Source organism: Mobula hypostoma, chromosome 16 (assembly GCF_963921235.1).
Source record: "Mobula hypostoma chromosome 16, sMobHyp1.1, whole genome shotgun sequence".
Lineage (NCBI taxonomy): Eukaryota > Metazoa > Chordata > Chondrichthyes > Myliobatiformes > Myliobatidae > Mobula > Mobula hypostoma.
The window spans coordinates 26,194,683-26,213,792 of NC_086112.1; the positions used below are offsets into that span (position 1 = coordinate 26,194,683).

A 19,110-nucleotide genomic window follows, 5' to 3' on the forward strand; every position below is an offset into this window, starting at 1 on the left:
CATCCTTTTTCCATTCGAAAATTTCTTCTTTTTTGGAATATACCTGTCTTGCACCTTCCTCACTTCTCGCATAAACTCCAGCCACTGCTGCTCTGCCGTCTTTCCCGCCAGTGCCTCTTTCCAGTCAACTTTGGCCAGTTCTTCTCTCATGCCACTGTAATTTCTTTTACTCCACTGAAATACCGACACATCAGATTTCGGCTTCTCTTTTTCAAATTTCACAGTGAACTTAATCATGTTTGATCACTGTCTCCTAAGGGTTCCTTCACCTCAATCTCTCTAATCACCTCCGGTTCATTACACAATACCCAATCCAGTACAGCCAATCCCCTAGTGGGCTCAACAACAAGCTGTTCTAAAAAGCCATCTCGCAGACATTCTACAAATTTTCTCTCTTGAGATCCAGTGCCGACCTGATTTTCCCAATCCACTAGCATGTTAAAATCCCCGACAATTATCATAACACTGCCCTTCTGACAAACCTTTTCTATTTCCTGTTGTAATTTGTAGTCCACATCCCTGCAGCTGTTTGGAGGCCTTTAAATAACTGCCATCAGGGTCCTTTTACCCCTGCGATTTCTTAGCTCAACCCATAAAGATTCTGCACCTTCTGATCCTATATCACCTCTTTCTAATGATTTAATATCATTTCTTACCAATAAAGCCACACCTCCTCCTCTGCCTACCTTCCTATCCTTCCGATACACTGTGTATCCTTGGACGTTCAGCTCTCAGAGACATGCATCCTTTAGCCACGTCTCAGTGATGGCCACAGTATCATACCTGCCAATCTGTAGCTGTACGACAAGATCATCCACCTTATTCCTTATGCTGCGTGCATGTAAGTATAACACCTTAAGACCAGTATTTGATACTTTTCACTTTGATTTCACTGCAACTTTATTGCACTGCAACTCATCCCAATGGCTACAAATTTGCCCCATCACCTGCCTGTCTTTCCTGACATCTTTACTGCTCACTATCTTAGATTTATTTCTCTTTTCCTCTTCCTCCGCTCTGTCATTCCGGTTCCCATCCCCCTGCCAAATTAGTTTAAACACATTTGTAGAACATTTGTAATTCAGAGGCATTAGCGATGATCTTTCAGGAATCAATAGATTCTGGCATTATACCGAATGACTGGAAAATTGCAAATGTTACTCTGTTATTTAAGAAGGGTGGGAGGCAGCAGAAAGGAAACTTTAGACCTGTTAGCCTGATATCAGTGGTTGGGAAGTTGTTGGAATTGATTGTTAGCAATGAGATTACGGAGTACCTGGAGGCACATGACAAGATAGGCCAAAGCCAGCATGGTTTCTTGAAAGGAAAATCCTGCCCGACAAATCCACTGCAATTCTTTGAGGAAATTACAAGCAGGGTAGACAAAGGAGATGCAGTAGACGTGGTGGACTTGGATTTTCAGAAGGCCTTTGACAGGGTGCCACACATGAGGCTGCTTAGCAAGATAAGAGCCCATGGGATTACAGGGAAGTTACTAGCATGGGTGAAGCATTGGCTGGTCTGCAGGAAACAGAGAGTGGGAATAAAGGGATCCTATTCTGGCTGGCTGCCGGCTACCAGTGGAGTTCCACAGGGGTCGGTGTTGGGACCACTGCTTTTTATGATGCATGTCACTGACTTGGACTATGGGATTGATGGATTTGTGGCTAAATTTGCTGATGATACAAAGATAGGTGGAGGAGCAGGTAGTGTTGAGGAAACAGAGAGCCTGCAGAGAGACTTAGATAGTTTTAAGGGAATGGGCAAAGAAGTGGTAAATGAAATACAATGTTGGAAAGTGTGTGGTCATGCACTTAGGTGGAAGAAATAAATGGGCAGACTATGATTTAGATGGGGAGAGAATTCAAAATGTAGAGATGCAAAGGACTTGGGAGTCCTTGTGCAAGATATCCTAAAGGTTAACCTCCAGGTTGTGAAGAAGGCGAATGCAATGTTGGCATTCATTTCTAGAGGTATAGAATATTAGAGCAAGGATGTGATGTTGAGGCTGTATAAGGCACTCGAGAGACCACACTAGGAGTATTGTGTGCAGTTTTGGGTTCCTTATTTTAGAAAGGATGTACTGACATTGGAGAGGGTTCACGAGAATGATTCCAGGAATGAAAGGGTTACCGTCTGAGGAACGTCTGGCATCTCTTGGGCTGTATTCCCTGGAGTTCAGGAGAATGAGGGGGTATCTCATAGAAACATTCTGAATGTTAAAAGGCCTGAACAGATTAGATATGGCAAAGTTATTTCCTGCGGTAGGGGAGTCTAGGACAAGGGGATTTCAGGATTGAAGGACGTCCATTTAGAACTGAGATGTGGAGAAATTACTTAAGTCAGAGGGTGGTAAATCTGTGGAATTTGTTGCCATGAGCGGCTGTGGAGGCCAAGTCATTGGGTGTATTTAAGGCTGAAATAGATAGATTCTTTATTAGCCAGGGCATCTAAGGGTATGGGGTGAAAGCAGGGGAGTGGGAATAACTGGAAGAATTGGATCAGCCCATGATTGAATGGCAGAGCAGACTTGATGGGCCAAATGGCCTACTTCTGCTCCTATATTTTATAGTCTTATGGTCTTATTTAAGCTAGTACAAGCTGGTGTTTGGGTCCAGACAGAATTAGTGTATTTCAGTATTTAAAACATGAAAAAAAATCTTTTCTTTGATCTTTTTGAGCCTATTCTCTGTTCTTTAGATTAGCTGTTTTTGTCACATGTACATCGAAACATTGAAACATATAGTGGTATGTGTTGTTTGCATTGAGGATGCAATATAGGCAGCCCGCAAGTGTTTACTATGCTTCCAGCATGAGTATTGCATGCCCACAACTTACTATAGCTTGTACTTCTGTGGAATGTGAGAGGAAACAGAAGCACCTGGAGAAAACCCACACGGTCACGAAGAGAACGTATGAATTCGTAGCAGACAGCGGCAGGAATTGAACCCCGATCTCCGGCTGGTGCTGTAAAGTGTTAAACTAATTGCTTCGTTACCGTGTTGACCCCTCTCTACTAAAATATGGATATTTGCATCTAATCCACTTACCGGTACTTTGTCATAAAACAGAGCAAAATTGCTGACTGAAAAATGGTCTTGTTTAGAGTTTGGCACACAAATTACAGTTTCACTCTCAGTGTAATTTGTGTACTGCACACCCCAGTTTTTTTTCTACTTCCCCCAAATCTATCACACAAATGCTGTTTTGGTACATATAAGGAGGTGTTGCTTTTGTTTAGCACTGAAGCTTGCACTTAAAAGTGTCAGTTAAAGATCTTATTTTAAAAGTTGCCAACTTTTTAATGCAATGACAGCTGCTTTTAAATTATAAATGAATCTGTACTCTGTTACAGAGTGAAGATACACAACAACAAATTATAAGGGAGACATTTCACTTAGTGTCAAAAAGAGATGAAAACGTCTGTAATTTCCTGGAAGGTGGCATGTAAGTATTTTTTAAATGGTTTTATCAAAAGAACAGTTTGTGATTAAGATTTTACTGGAATTCAAAAACCGACAAATAATATGTGTATAGAATAGCAGTGAAAACTGATACACTGTTACAGCTCAAAGGTTAAATCAGTCTGGATATTGTGTTGCATTGTGTTAATTTAATTTCTCACAATAGGTAAGATGACCTGCTGGATGTTTCTTCCCCACTGAAAATATCAAAGTTTAATTTTATCATGGACATTTGCCAAGTCATAAGTTCTTCATTTTATATTTCCATTTTGTTTTATAATAGTGGATGTTTAAACATTTTATAGCAGATGTATGATGCAAAGGTCTTATCCAGCAATCTTACCAAGGAAGATTAATGTTCAGATCTACTTATCTTAAGTGTGTTGTCCTTTAGTAGTGTAAAATCATGAGTGCTAGGCATTTTCTGTTCGCTTATAGAAGGATATACACTGCAGAAATGGAGATCCAGAATGTTGCCTTTTAAATTGTGCAGATACAGAAATGTTATGCCACTTCTCATTGTGCATTAGGTTTGGTGGGCTGAAATTAGTGTGAGAAGTCGTTCATTGGTGACGCAGTGCCAGGTTTAAAAAGAGCTTGCAGTTCTTTTCAGCAGACTGCAATTCAGGGGGCCAATAAAAAGAAGGGAGGTGTAAGCAGAGTGGGCCAATGTTGGAGTGGTCAGGCTTGGGCAAGCACAGGCAGAGGTTCTAAGTAAGTAAGTTTCTAGTATTTTTTTTTCTGTTGATACATAGCTAGTGCACTGATAATGAGTTCGGAGGTAGTAGTAAGTTCTTTGTACGAGATGTGGGAACTCTGGGAAACCTCTAGTCTCTCTGATAGCTACATCTGAATGAAGTGCACCGAGCTGCAGCTCCTTAGAGACTGAAAAGGAAGTGGATCTAGAGCTGGATGACCTTATGGCTGATGTGGGAAAATGAGGAGGTGTTAGATAGGAGCTACAGGGATGTAGTCACTCCTGAGTTGCAGGAGGCAGGTACTTGGGTGACTATCAGGTGAGGGAAAGAAATAGGCAACCAGTGCAGAGTACCCCCGTGGCCGTACCCCTCAATAATAAGCATACTGCTTTGGATACTGTTGGGGGGAGGCACGATCTACCAGAGGGAAGGGCAGGTCTTTCGCATTGAATCTGGCTCTGTGGCTGAGAGGGAAGGGGCGAGAAGAGGAGTGCAGTAGTGATTGGGGATGTCATAGTTGGAGGAGTGGAAAGCACATTCTGTGGATGTGAAAGGGACATCTGGCTGGTATGGTGCTTCCCAGGTGCCGGGGTCAGCGATGTCTCTGACCGGTTCCATGGCATTCTAAAGGGGGAGGATAAACAGCTGGAGGTTGTGGTACATATTGGTACCAATGCCATAGGTAGGAAAAGGGAGGAGGTCCTGAAAAGAGAATATAGAGAGTCAGGCAGAAAGCTGGAAAGCAGAACCTCCAGGGTTGTAATCTCTGGGTTGCTGCCTGTTCACGTGCCAGTGAGGGTAAGAATAGGATGATCTGGCAGATGATTACAAGGCTGAAGAATTGGTACAGGTGGCAGGCTTTCAAATTTCTGGATCATTGGGATCTCTTTTGGGTGAAGCTATAAACTAGAAAAAGGACGGGTTACACCTGAACCCAAAGGGGACCGACATCATTGCGGGCAGGCTTGCTGGAGCTGTGGGGGGGGGGGGTGGTTTAAAATAATTTGGCAGGAGATGGAAACTAGAGAGATAGGGCTGAGGATATGGAAATTGGTGTAGGACTAGATGCAGTACGTGGTGAGATAGGCAGATGATAGGGCACAGTTACAATCAGTGAGAATGAGTTGAAGTGTAATGGGGGCCAAAATCAAAAAGGGTGATGAATAAAGGATTGAAGGTGTTACATATATCTGAATACATGCAGTACATAGAATAAGATAGATGATCTTGTAGCACAGTTAGAGATTGGTAGGTCTGGTGTTGTGGACATTTCTGAGTCGTGACTGAAAGAAGATCATAGTTGGGAGCTTAACATTCAAGGATACAATGAATAAATTCTTCTTGGGCTTCCAGCCGGGTGCAGGCATTGATTTTAACTGAAGTTTTGATGACAAACTCTGCAACCTTCATCAAGGATGATGCCTGGGCATGTCTACTCCAATGGTGTATATATACCCCTGTTGTCTGTCCCTCCTGATTGGTTAGTCCTCATCCAATCAGGTTTCCGCTCTCCTACCTTGTTTACAACCAAATTCCAATTCTTACTTAGAGCGAGACCTTCGTCCTTGTTAAAAATTCTTTTTCTCTAGTTTTATTTTGATGGCTTCCTTCACCTGGCGGTCCCAAAAGCTTTTAGCGCTGCACAGTAGTTTTGTGTTGTCGAAGTCAATTGCGAAGGCTTAAGAGTGCCACCAGAAAAAACAGGAAACCTAACAATGAGGAGGAACCTGTCGCTGCTGCCTGTCTTCCCTATATTTCCACGACTTCTGTAAGGATCGCCAAGATCCTGAAGAAATACCAGATTAATACCATTCACAAACCTGTAAGGAAGCTCAAATCGCAGCTCAGGCGGGTCAGGGATGACCTAGGACTCGGAACTGCCGGTGTTTACAGGATTCCTTGTGAATGCGGAGCAGTGCATATCGGCCAGACAGGACTCACGGTGGAAACCTGGATCAAAGAGCACAGGTGGTGTATCTGTTTGGGTTACCCAGAGAAATCGGCAGTAGCAGAACATTGCATTCGCAATAGCCATAGGATTGACTTCAACAGCATAAAGATACTGTGCTGCTCTAATGGCTTTTGGGGCAGCCTGGTGAAGAAAGCCATTGAAATTGGAGAATTTTTTTTTAATAAAGACAAAGGTGTCACTCAACATAAGAACTGGAATTCGATTATAAAGGAGGTGCAACAGCGGAAACCTGATTGGATGTGGACTAACCAATCAGGAGGGATGGATGACAGCGGTATAAATACCACCAGACTAAACCTGCCCAGGCAGCATCCCCGTTGAAGACAATAGAGTTTATCATCGAAACGTCGGTTAAAATCGATACCTGTACGCATCTGAAAGCCCAAGAAGAGTTTAATCGTCAGATACGCTGGGAAAGCACTAGATTCTTTATCCAAGGATACGCATTGTATCGAAAGGACAGGCAGGTAGACAGAGGGGATGGGGTGCCTCTGTTGGTAAAAAACTGAAACCAGATCCTTAGAAAGAGGTGACTTAGGATCAGAAGATGTAGAATCCTTGTGGGTAGAGTTAAGAAACTGCAATAGTAAGAAGACTCTGATGGAAGTTGTATACAGGCTTCCAAACAGTAGCCAGGATACAGGCTACAAAGTACAATGGGAGATAGAAAAGGTTTGTAAATAGGCCAGTGCTGCGATAATAATGGGGGATTTCAGTGTGTAAGTATGTAGGTTGGTACTGGATCCCAAGAGAGGAAATTTGTAGAATGCATATGAGATGGGTTTTTATAGCAGTTTGTGTTTGAACCTACTAGGAGAACAGCATTTCTGGATTGGGTGTTATGGAATGCCCTATATTTGATTAGTGTGCTTAAGGTAAGGGACCCCTGTAGAGGCAGTGATTGTAATATGATAGAATACACTCTGCAGTTTGAGAAGAAGAAGCTAAAAGCAGATGTTTCAGTATTACAGTGGAATTACAGAGGCATGAGATAGCCAAAGTTGATTGGAGGGGGACACTAGCAGGGATGACAGTGGAACAGCAATGGCTGGTGTTTCTGGGGGAAACTCAGAAGGTATGGGAAAGATATATCCCAAAGATGAATAAGTATTCTAAAGGGAAAATGAAGCAACTATGGCTGACATGGAAAATCAAAGACAACATTAAAGCAAAAGAGAGGGCATATAATATTGCAAAAATTAGTGGAAAAGCAGAGGATTAGGAAGCTTTTAAAAGCCAACAAAGGTTCATTTTATTATTAAAGTATACAGCTCTGAAATTCTTCGTCTCTCCGGGTAGCCATGAAACCAAGAAAGAATGGAAAGGCAGCACGATCATCAACCCCCAAATCCCTTCCGCACAAAAACTGAGCAAAGCAGACCAGGCACATTGATTTCCTCCAAATCCCTCCTCCTGCACTTCTTGAAAAGAAAGCAACTAAAAAGGCAATAAAGAGAGAAAAGATAAGGAATGAAGGTAAACTAGACAATAATATAAAAGAGGATACAAAAACAGTTTTCAGGATATAAAGAACAAAAGAGCGATGATAATGGATATTGGACTGCTGGGAAATGATGCTGGAGAGGTAGTAATGGAGGATAAAGAAATGGCGGATAAACTTATTAAGTATTTTGTGTCACTCTTCATTGTGAAAGTCTCTAGCAGAAGGCCAGAAATGTGAGCATGTCAGGAGGCAGGAGTGAGTGTTGTTGTTATTAGTAAGGAGAAAGTGATTGGGAAGCTGAGAAGTTTGAAGGTAGATAAGTCACCTGGACCAGATGGACTACACCACAGGGTTCTCAAAGAGGTGGCTGAAGAGATTGTGGAGGCGTTAGTAATGATCTATCATGAATCATTAGATTCTGGAATGGTTCCTGAAGACTGGAAAATTACAAATGTCACTCCACTCTTTAAGAAGGGAACGGAGGCAGAAAAAAGGAAATAATAGGCCAATTAGCCTGACTTCAGTGGTTGGAATGCTGCTGGAGTCTTATTCATTAAGGGTGAGGTTTCGGGGGTACTTGGAGGCACATGGTGAAGTAGGGCCAAGTCAGTATGGTTTCCTTAAGGGAAAATCTTGCCTGCAAATCTGTTGGAATTCTTCAAGGAAATAACAGGAAGGATAGACCAAGGCTTAATAAGATAAGAGCTCATGATATTACAGGAAAGATACTTGCATGAATGGAAGATTAGCTGACTATCTGGAGGCAAAGAATGAGGCTAAAGTGGACAGACTGACCCAAGACCTTGATACAACTTGAAATTTGATAGGGAGAAAGTAAAGTCTGACAAAGCAGTATTTCAGTGGAGTAAAGCAACTTCCAGTGGTATGAGAGAGGAGTTGGTCAAAGTAACTTGGAAGGAGATGCTGGCAGGGATGACAGCTTAGCAGCAGTGGTGCAGGATAGATGTATTTCAAAAACAAAGAAATACTCAAATGGAAAAATAGTTCAACTGTGGCTGACAAGGGAAGTCAAAGCTAATGTGAAAGCAAAAGAGAAGGCATACAATAAAGCAAATAATAGCGGGAAAACAGAGGATAGGGAAGCTTTTAAAAACCTACAGAGAGCAACTAAAAAATTATTAGGAGGGAAAAGATGAAATATGAAAGCAAGCTAGCAAACAATATCAAAATACATAGTGAAAGCTTTTTCAAGTATATAAAAAAATAACAGAGATGAGAGTGAGTGGATATAAGACCACGAGAAATAATAACAGGGAACAAGGAGATGGCAGATGAACTAAATGAGTATTTTGCATCAGTGTGAAAGAGACTAGCAGTGTGCCAGATGTTGAAGGAAGAGAAGTGAGTGCAGTTACAAGGGAGAAGGTACTCAAAAAGCTGAAAGACGTAAGGGTACATAAGTCACCCAGAGATTGTGGAGGCATTCTTGACTGGACATGGCATCAAAAGTTAGAGGGAAAAGGCCAGGGAGTGGGGCTGAATAGGGTAAAAAAAAAGATCAACCATGATTAAATGGCGGAGCAGACTCGATGAGCTGATTGGCCTAATTCTGTTCCTATGCCTTATGGTATTATGGTCCAAGACGACACCAGTGAACCACGGTGACATTCTGAGGGTTGCGTACAATACTTATGTGTATACCTCTTCAATTACTCTCACTGCAATCTGCAACATGTAATTTCCCCTGTTTGTATCAGCAATGTACTTTTAAATCAACTTAATGATGATCTACAGATTTCATAAGGGTGGACCAAGCTTGTACAGCACCTTTAAGTGATGGTTCATCACCATTGTGGAAATGAGGCAGGGGACAGGGAGTACTCCAAGCCAGGCTGAAATGCAGAAGGATGTGGCCTTCTCTACCCAGCATCTTGTTAGCAAATGTGCAGTCACTGGAGAACAAAATTGAGGACCTGAGGGCAAGTTCACTGTATTGGAGGGAAATGAGAGATTCTTGTATTCTGTATCAGAGCAAGACGTGGCTTTCTCCTAGCATGCCATATACAGCAGTGAGACCCAAAGATTTCTTAATTTACCGCTTGGTCTGAACTGCTGATTTGGAAAAGGCAAAAGGTGGAACTGTGTGTTTCATGATAGACTCTGTGGTGCTCTGATGTGGCAGTTTTGTCGAACACGTGTTTCCCTGACCTTGAACGCCTAACGGTCAAATGCACTCAGTTCTATTTACCTGATGAGTTTTCCTCCATAATCCTGACTGTGGTTTATATACCACTACCATTGGACTATAATCAAATGCCTGAGATACTGCATGATGCCATCTCCAAACAAGTAGCAGTCCATCCTGATGCATTTCAAATCATAGTCTGAAACTTCAACCAGGATTGTTTGAAGAAATCCCTGCCCAATTATCATCCGCATATAACCTGTAGCACCTGAGGTCCAACACACTAGACTGCTGTTATACTTAGATGAGGAATGCCCACCATTTCATGCCCAGACCGCATTTCGGTAAATCAAATCACTTGGCTGTCCTTCTCCTACCTACGTACAGACAGAGGCTAAAGAGCAAAGCTCCAGAGGTTCGGACAGCAAAGAGGTGGTTGCGGGAGGCAGAGGAGCGGCTACAGGATTGCTTAGATTCAGTGGTCTAAGCCATGTTCAAGGACTCAACTGTGGATCTGATTGAGTACACCATAGTTGTCATGGACTTGGTTAAAGCAGTTGTAGACAAATGTGTCCCCGCAAAATCATTCAGTTTTCCCCAACCAGAAGCCCTGGATGAACCATGAGATCCTCAATATGCTGAGGGCCAGATCAGAGGCATTTAAATCTGGTCACCGAGAAAGTTACAAGAGGTCCTGGTATGATCTCCAGAACGCATCTTACAGGCAAAGGACAATTCTGGACTAAACTTGTATCAAAGAAGGATGCTCGACATTTGTGGCAGGGCTTGAATGCTATTACTTCTTATAAGGTAAAATCAGACAACGCAGGTGACAAAGGGCATTGCTTCCAGATGAGCTCTGTGCCTTCTGTGCTTGTTTTGACTGTCAACACATGGAGGAAGCATCACAACCTTCCACAGCTCCCGATGATCCTGTGATTTCAGTCTCTGGTAAACCCACAAAAAGCATCTGGCCCCATCGGGCTACCTGGTCAAGCGCTAAATGCCTGTGCTGATCAACTAGCTTTAGGTTTTACTGAGATCTTTAACCTTTTACTCAGCAGTCTGAGGTTCCGACCTGCTTGAAGCAGGCTTCAATTATACTGGCGCCTAAGAAGTAGCCTGCCTCAATGACTATCATCCAGTAGCACTTACATCCACAGTGATGAAGTGTTTTGAGAGGTTACTGATGAAACATATCAACTCCTATCTGAGAAGAGACTTGGATCCATTCCAATTTGCCTACTGGAGCAACAGGTCCACAGCAGATAACATCTCATTGGCTTTTCACTCAAACCTGAAACATCTGAACAGCAAACGTGCATACATCAGGATGTTCTTTATCAATTACAGCTCAGCATTTGATACCATTGTCCCCTCAAAACTAATCAATAACCTCCAAAACTTGGCCTCAATATCTCCTTGTGCAATTGGATCCTTGATTTCCTCGCTTGTAGTCCTCAGTCAGTTCGGATTGGCAACATTTCCTCCACTATTTCCATCGGTATGGGTGCACCGCAAAGCTGTGTGCTTTGCCCCCATATCTGCTCATTTTATACTTATGACTGTGTGGCTAAGCACAGCTGCAATGCCATTTTCAAATTTGCTGACAGCACCTCTGTCGTAGGCAGAATCGAAGGTGGTGATGAATCAGTACATAGGAGGGAGACTGAAAATCTGGCTGAGTGCTGTCATAACAATAACTTCTTACTCAATGGCAGCAAGACCAGGGAGCTGATTATTCAGTTCAGGAGAAGGAAATCAGAGGTCTAAGAGCCGGTTCTCATCGGAGGATCAGAGGTAGAGAGGGTCAGCAACTTCTAATTCCTCAGTGTTATTATTTTGGAGGACCTGTCGAGCCCAGCATGTAAGTACAATTATGAAGAAAGCATGACTGCATCTCTACTTACGTAAAAGTTTGCGAAGATTTGGCATGACATCTGAAACATCGACAAACTTCTATTGATGTGTAGTAGAGAGTATATTGACTGGCTGCATCACAGCGTAGTATGGAAACACCAATGCTCCTGAACGGAAAATCGTACAAAAAGTAGTGGATATGGCCCAGTCCCTCACGAGTAAGGCCCTCCCCACCATTGAGCATATCTGCATGAAATGTTGTCACAGGAAAGCAGCATCCATGACCAGGGACCCCCACAACCCAGGTCATGCTCTCTTGCTGCTTCCATCAGAAAGAAGGTACAGGAGTCTCAGGACTCGCACCACCAGGTTCAGAAACAGTTATTATCCCTCAGTGCTCAGGCTTTTGAACCTAAGGGTTCAACTTCACTTGCCCTATCACTGAAATGTTCCCACAACCTATGGACAATGTTTCCTTTTTTGTTACTAGCGCACAAAGGAATTTAAACTGCGCACAAAAGGTTGTCACCCTTTATCTCGTTGGCATGTTAGATATATCTCATGATCGCACACAATCATGTTTTCTTTTTCAGTTTCTGATGCGGATAGTGTTGACAATGTGGAGTTTGCGATGATTTGTTGGCAGATTTTAGAACTGGATTATATATATTGTTTTTATTGAAGAAATGATTGACTCATTATGTCGAATTCCAAAGAAGCAAATATCATGATGTGCACTTAAAGCAGAATGGCTTAATGAAACAGTGGAAACTGCTATACCCAAAGCTCACGAGGTCAGGAGCATGTAGCTACAAGAAATATTTATGTACAATACAGAAACTGGTATGTGTATTATCACAGTGCAGAAGTTGCCGGAGAATTTTGCAAGTGGGACGAAGTGGAGTGATATTTGGAAACTTGACTTTTTATAGTGTCATTTAACAAGCAAATCACATACAGTATGGACAGTGTGCAAAAGCTCCGGCAAGAAAATCCTTCATTACCTGCTACATACTGTATGTTTTGTGAGAATGCAGATGAACAAGAGCAAAAACAATCAAATCCAGAGGAGATCAAAGTTCTTATTGACAGTGTTTTGCTAGCTGTTAAGGTGAATACATATATATATAAAATTCAGTTCACACATGTTGTCACTGGGTAAAAAATTGTACAGCGCAAGATTTTTGCGCACACTGGAGCTGAATGCATATTTTGCATCAGTCTTCACAGTGGAAGACATCTGCAGTATACCGGACATTCAGGAGTGTCAGGGAAGTGGAGTATGTGCAGTGAAAATTATGACTGAGAAGGTGCTTAGGAAGCTTAATAGTCTGAGGGTGGATAAATCTCCTGGACCTGAGATTGTGGAGGCATTAACAAGGATCTTTCAAAAATCAATAGATTATGGCATTGTACTGAATGACTGGAAAATTGCAAATGTTACTCTGCTATTTAAGAAGGGTGAGAGGCAGCAGAAAGGAAACTATAGACCTGACATCAGTGGTTGGGAAGTTTTTGGGAATGATTGTTAGGGATAAGATTACGGAATACCTGGAGACACATGATAAGGGAGGCCAAAGCCAGCATGGTTTCCTGAAAGGAAAATCCTGCTTGACTAACCTACTGCAATTTTTTGAGGAAATTACAAACAGGGTAGACTAAGGAGATGCAGTAGATGTGGTGTACTTGGATTTTCAGAAGGCCTTTGACAAGATGCCACACATGAGGCTGCTTAGCAAGATGAGAGCCCATGGAATTACAGCGGAGTTACTTGCATGGGCGGAGCATTGGCTGATCGGCAGAAAACAGAGAGTGGGAATAAAGGAATCCTTTTCCGGCTGGCTGCCGATTACCAGTGGAATTCCACAGGGATTGATGTTGGAACCATTGCTTTTTACAATGTATGTCAATGATTTGGACTATGGGATTAATGGATTTGTGGCTAAATTTGCCAATGATACAAAGGTAGGTGGAGGAACAGGTAGTGTTGAGGAAACAGAAAGCTTGCAGAGAGACTTAGATAGTTTACAGGAATGGGCAAAGAAGTGGCAAATAAATTACAATGTTGGAAAGGGTATCGTCATGCACTTTGGTGGAAGAAATAAACAGGTAGACTATTATTTAGATGGGGAGAGGATTCAAAATGCAGAGATGCAAAGGGACTTGGGAGTCCTTGTGCAGGATACCCTAAAGGTTAGCCTCCAGGTTGAGCTAGTGGTGAAGATGGCGAATGCAATGTTGGCATTCATTCCTAGAGGAATAGAAAATAAGAGCAGGGATATGATGTTGAGGCTCTGGAAGGCACTCGTGAGACCACACTAGGAATATTGGGTGCAGTTTTGGGCTCCTTATTTTAGAAAGGATATACTGACACTGGAGAGGGTTCAGCGAAGATTCACGAGAACGATTCCAGGAATGAAAGGGTTACTGTATGAGAAATGTCTGGCAGCTCTTGGTCTGTATTCCCTGGAGTTCAGGAGAATGAGGGGGATCTCGTAGAAACATTTTGAATGTTAAAAGGCCTGAACAGATTAGATATGGCAAAGTTATTTTCCACGGTAGGGGATTCTAGGACAAGAGGGCACGACTCCAGAATTGAAGGACGTCCATTTAGAACAGAGATGCGGAGATATTACTTCAGTCAGAGGGTGGTAAATCTGTGGAATTTGTTGCCACGAGCAGCTGTGGAGGCCAAGTCATTGGGTGCATTTAAGGCAAAGATAGGTTCTTGATTAGCCAGGGCATCAAAGGGTATGGGGAGAAGGCAGGGGAGTGGGGATGACTGGAAGAATTGGATCAGCCCATGATTGAATGGTGGAGCAGACGCGATGGGCCGAATGGCCTACTTCTGCTGCTATATCTTATGGTCATTACAAATTAGAGGGAACATTGCCTAAGGACTCACTTACAAGGACTCTTCATCTCATGTTCTTGATATGTATTGCTCATTTATTTATCATTATTATTATTTATTTATTTTTGTATTTGCATAGTTTGTTATCTTTTGCACACTGGTTGAATGCTGAAGTTGTTGCGATATTTCATTGATTCTGTTATGGTTATTGTTCTATTATAGATTTATTGAGTATGCCCGCAAGAGCATGAATCTTAGGATTTTATATAGTGACATATATGTACTTTGATAATAAATTTAATTTGAACCATTTCTGGTTGGCTGTATGTGACTAATGGCGTGCTGCCGGGGTTGGTGTTGGGGCGACTTCTTTTCACGTTATATGTCATTGATTTGGATGAAGGAATTGATGGCTTTGTGGCCAACTTTGCGGACAATTCGGAGATAGGGGGGCAGGTAGTGTTGAGGAAGCATTGCGGCTGCAGAAGGACTTGGATTGGGGGAATGGGTAAAGTGGCAGATAGAATATAATGTAGGGAAGTGCATGGTCATGCACTTTATCAGAAGGAAAAAGGTGTGGACTATTTTCTAAATAAGGAGAAAATTCAAAAATCAGAGGTGCAAAGGGACTTGAGGTTCCTTGCAAACAACAGGAATTCTGCAGATGCTGGAAATTCAAGCAACACACATCAAAGTTGCTGGTGAATGCAGCAGGCCAGGCAGCATCTCTAGGAAGAGGTACAGTCGACGCTTCAGGCCGAGACCCTTCGTCAGGACTAACTGAAGGAAGAGTTAGTAAGAGATTTGAGAGGGGGAGGGGGGAGATCCAAAATGATAGGAGAAGACAGGAGGGGGAGGGATGGAGCCAAGAGCTGGACAGGTGATTGGCAAAGGGGATATGAGAGGATCATGGGACAGGAGGCCTGGGGAGAAAGACAAGGTGGTGGGGGGAACCTAGAGGATGGGCAAGGGGTATAGTCAGAGGGACAGAGGGAGAAAAAGAAGACTGAGAGAAAGAATGTGTGTGTAAAAATAACGGATGGGGTGCGAGGGGGAGGTGGGGCATTAGCGGAAGTTAGAGAAGTTAATGTTCATGCCATCAGGTTGGAGGCTACCCAGATGGAATATAAGGTGTTGTTCCTCCAACCTGAGTGTGGCTTCATCTTTACAGTAGAGGAGGCCGTGGATAGACATGTCAGAATGGGAATGGGATGTGGAATTAAAATGTGTGGCCACTGGGAGATCCTGCTTTCTCTGGCGGACAGAGCGTAGGCGTTCAGCAAAACGGTCTCCCAGTCTGCGTTGGGTCTCGCCAATGTATAGAAGGCCACATCGGGAGCACCGGACGCAGTATATCACCCCAGCCGACTCACAGGTGAAGTGTCGCCTCAACTGGAAGGACTGTCTGGGGCCCTGAATGGTGGTAAGGGAGGAAGTGTAAGGGCATGTGTAGCACTTGTTCTGCTTACAAGGATAAGTGTCAGGAGGGAGATCAGTGGGGAGGGATGGGGGGGACGAATGGACAAGGGAGTCACGTAGGGAGCGATCCCTGCGGAAAGCGGGGGCGGGGGGGGAGATGTGCTTAGTGGTGGGATCCCATTGGAGGTGGCGAACTTTACAGAGAATAATATGTTGGACCCGGAGGCTGGTGGGGTGGTAGGTGAGGACCAAGGGAACCCTATTCCTAGTGGGGTGGCGGGAGGATGGAGTGAGAGCAGATGTGCATGAAATGGGGGAGATGCATTTGAGAGCAGAGTTGATGGTGGAGGAAGGGAAGCCCCTTTCTTTAAAAAAAAAAGGACATCTCCCTCGTCCTGGAATAGAAAGCCTCATCCTGAGAGCAGATGTGTTGGAGAAGGAGGAATTGCGAGAAGGGGATGGCATTTTCGCAAGAGACAGGGTGAGAAGAGGAATAGTCCAGATAGCTGTGAGAGTCAGTAGGCTTATAGTAGACATCAGTGGATAAGCTGTCTCCAGAGATAGAGACAGAAAGATCTAGAAAGGGGAGGGAGGTGTTGGAGGTTCCTTGTGCAGGATTCCTTAAATGTGATGTTGTAGGTTGAGTTTGTGGTAAGGAAGTAAACGCAATGTTAACATTCAATTCAAGAGTACTAGAAAACAAAAGCAAGGATGTAATGCTGAGGCTTTATAAGGCATTGGTCAGATGGTACCTGGAGTATTATGAGCAGTTTTGAGCCCCTTACCGAAGAAAAGATGTCCTGTTATTGGAGAGGGTTTCTGAAAAGATTCACGAGATATGATCCCAGGAATGAAAGGGTTAATGTGTGATGAGTGTTTGATGGCGTTGGGCCTGTACTCGCTGGACTTCAGAAGTATGAGGGGGATCTCAGTGAAACTTATCGAATTTTGAAAGGTCTGGACAGAATGGAAAGTATGTTTTCTATAGTGGGGGAGCTTAGGACCAGAGGGAACATCCTTAGAATTGAAGATTGACTGTTTAGAACAGAGAAGAGGAAAAATTTCTTTAGCCAGAGGATGGTGAATCTGTGGAATTAATTGTCACAGACAGTTGTGCAGGTCAGTTCATTGGGTACATTTAATCCAAAGGTTGATAGGTTTTTGATTAATCAAGGCATCAAAGTTTAAAGGGAGAAAGTGGAGAAAGGAGTTGAAAGGGATAATAAATCAGCCATGGAGCAGACTCGATGGTCAACTGGCCTAATTCTGCTCCCATGTCTTAATAGTTTTATTTCAAAAGCTTGAGGCATAGAAAGAGTTGGAGCACAGAAACAGGCTCTTCAACCCACTGTGTCATACTGACCATCATCCATGAATTGACGCTCAAACTGCATTAGTGACATTTTTGTTATCCTACCCACATTACTATCCATACACCAGGGACAATTACCCTGTCAATCTTCATGTCTTTGGGAGGTGGGAGGAAACTTAATCACCCTGAGGAAATCCACATGGTTGAAAGGAGAATGTGCTAACTCCATACAGACTGCACCGGTCATTAGGATTGAATCCAAGGTGACTGGCACTACCAGCTATACCTTTATGCCTGCATTTAAAGAATGTATAAATGCTGCATGTGGTAAAATTAAGTTGCTTTGGTGATGTGATAATTTTTGATGTAATTTGCAATTGTGTTTGGTTATTTTGTTTTTCAGGTTAATTGGTGGAGCAGACAATAAACTTATTTACAGACATTATGCAACTTTATATTTTGTCTTTTGTGTGGATTCGTCAGAGAGTGAACTAGGAATTTTGGATCTAATTCAGGTATGCAACCAATCTATTATTTCAGTTTGTTTCACTAGATCTCCTTCAAGGTATCTGGAAAATACACTTTGTAAATATTTGCTTTTGATTCTGATAATTCATGTACAGGTGCAAGTGAATTGACCTTTGCAGTGTAATTTCCCATTATGTAGGACAAACCAAAATTGTGGAATTGTGACAACACACATAAAAGTTGCTGGTGAACGCAGCAGGCCAGGCAGCATCTCTAGGAAGAGACCCTTCGTCAGGACTAGTCTGAAACGTCGACTGCACCTCTTCCTAGAGATGCTGCCTGGCCTGCTGCATTCACCAACAACTTTTATGTGTGTTGCTTGAATTTCCAGCATCTGCAGAATTCCTGTTGTTTATGGAATTGTGACATGGTTGGTATGTGACTATGGATTGAGGGCATCAATCTGAGCTAGTGCACTATATCAGAATCTACAAAATCAAAAACTTGATCAAAGTTGAGTTTATTGTTGTTTGCCTGAGTACATGTATGTGCAGGCACATTGAAACACTTGCCCCAACATCATAGAGACATTCACAAGAGCACAAGATGAGTATTCACAAGAACAAACATGAATTAAACATAAATTATGCACAGTTTTTTCAAAAGAACAAAATAAAACAAAGTCCATTTTAGTGCAGAGTGATCAAAGTGGTCATACTGTTGCTATGCTGCAGTGATTCATTGTGTCGGTAGATTCAGGAACCAAACAGTTGAAGGGAAGTAGCTGATAGTGTGGGGCTCAAGGGTTTTGTACCTTCTGCCCATTGGTAGCTGTGAAAAGATAGTGTTGGGGATCTTTGATGATAAATGTTGTCTTCTTGAGGCATCACCTTGTATAGATAATACCAATGCTTACTATTGGAAATATCTACACAAGATGAGCATTCCATGCAACACCTTTTTCAACCTGTGCTGCCACTTTTAGTGAGCTATGGACTTAAATCCAAAGATCCCTCTATGCATCAACACTGCTGAGGGTCTTGTCATTTTAACCTTGTTCCTATGTACTTCACAGGAATATACTAAATTTTACACCAAGTCGCATGAGCTGTTAGAAGTATGCAAAGATTTGGGTTTCACCAAGTGGTTTATCAGTTTCATTTTCTTGAGAGTATTCTTTCTGACTTGAACGTAAGTGGCTAATAGAGCTTGTGGTTTAAAAACTTGCTAGTTTCAGCTAAGGATAATTACTAATTCAAGTTTTGCAATGTTTTAATATCTTTAACAATATAATTTTCAGCAAAACTGATAATCAGTGATACAATTTTCAAGAATGACTTTATTCCACTTGTGGCTTTTGAACTTGATATAAAGCCCACCCGTATTATGTAGTATACTTGGATTTCCAAATGCCATTTTAGCAAATTGCACAATGAATTGTGGTTCAAACATCTGTAGTAGGGGAGGAGGAGG

General features: G+C 42.6%; 1 protein-coding gene across 4 annotated transcripts in view; it reads left to right on the plus strand.

The window, feature by feature from the left end:
- LOC134357298 (AP-3 complex subunit sigma-1) overlaps positions 1-19,110 on the plus strand; it is a 101,088-nt gene that overhangs the window by 31,533 nt on the left and 50,445 nt on the right. For all 4 annotated transcript variants that reach the window (XM_063068676.1, XM_063068675.1, XM_063068674.1 and 1 more), the window contains exons 2-3: positions 3,356-3,447; positions 17,573-17,684. In XM_063068676.1, the coding sequence (XP_062924746.1) occupies positions 3,356-3,447; positions 17,573-17,684 (204 nt within the window). The remainder of the gene's footprint in view (positions 1-3,355; positions 3,448-17,572; positions 17,685-19,110) is intronic.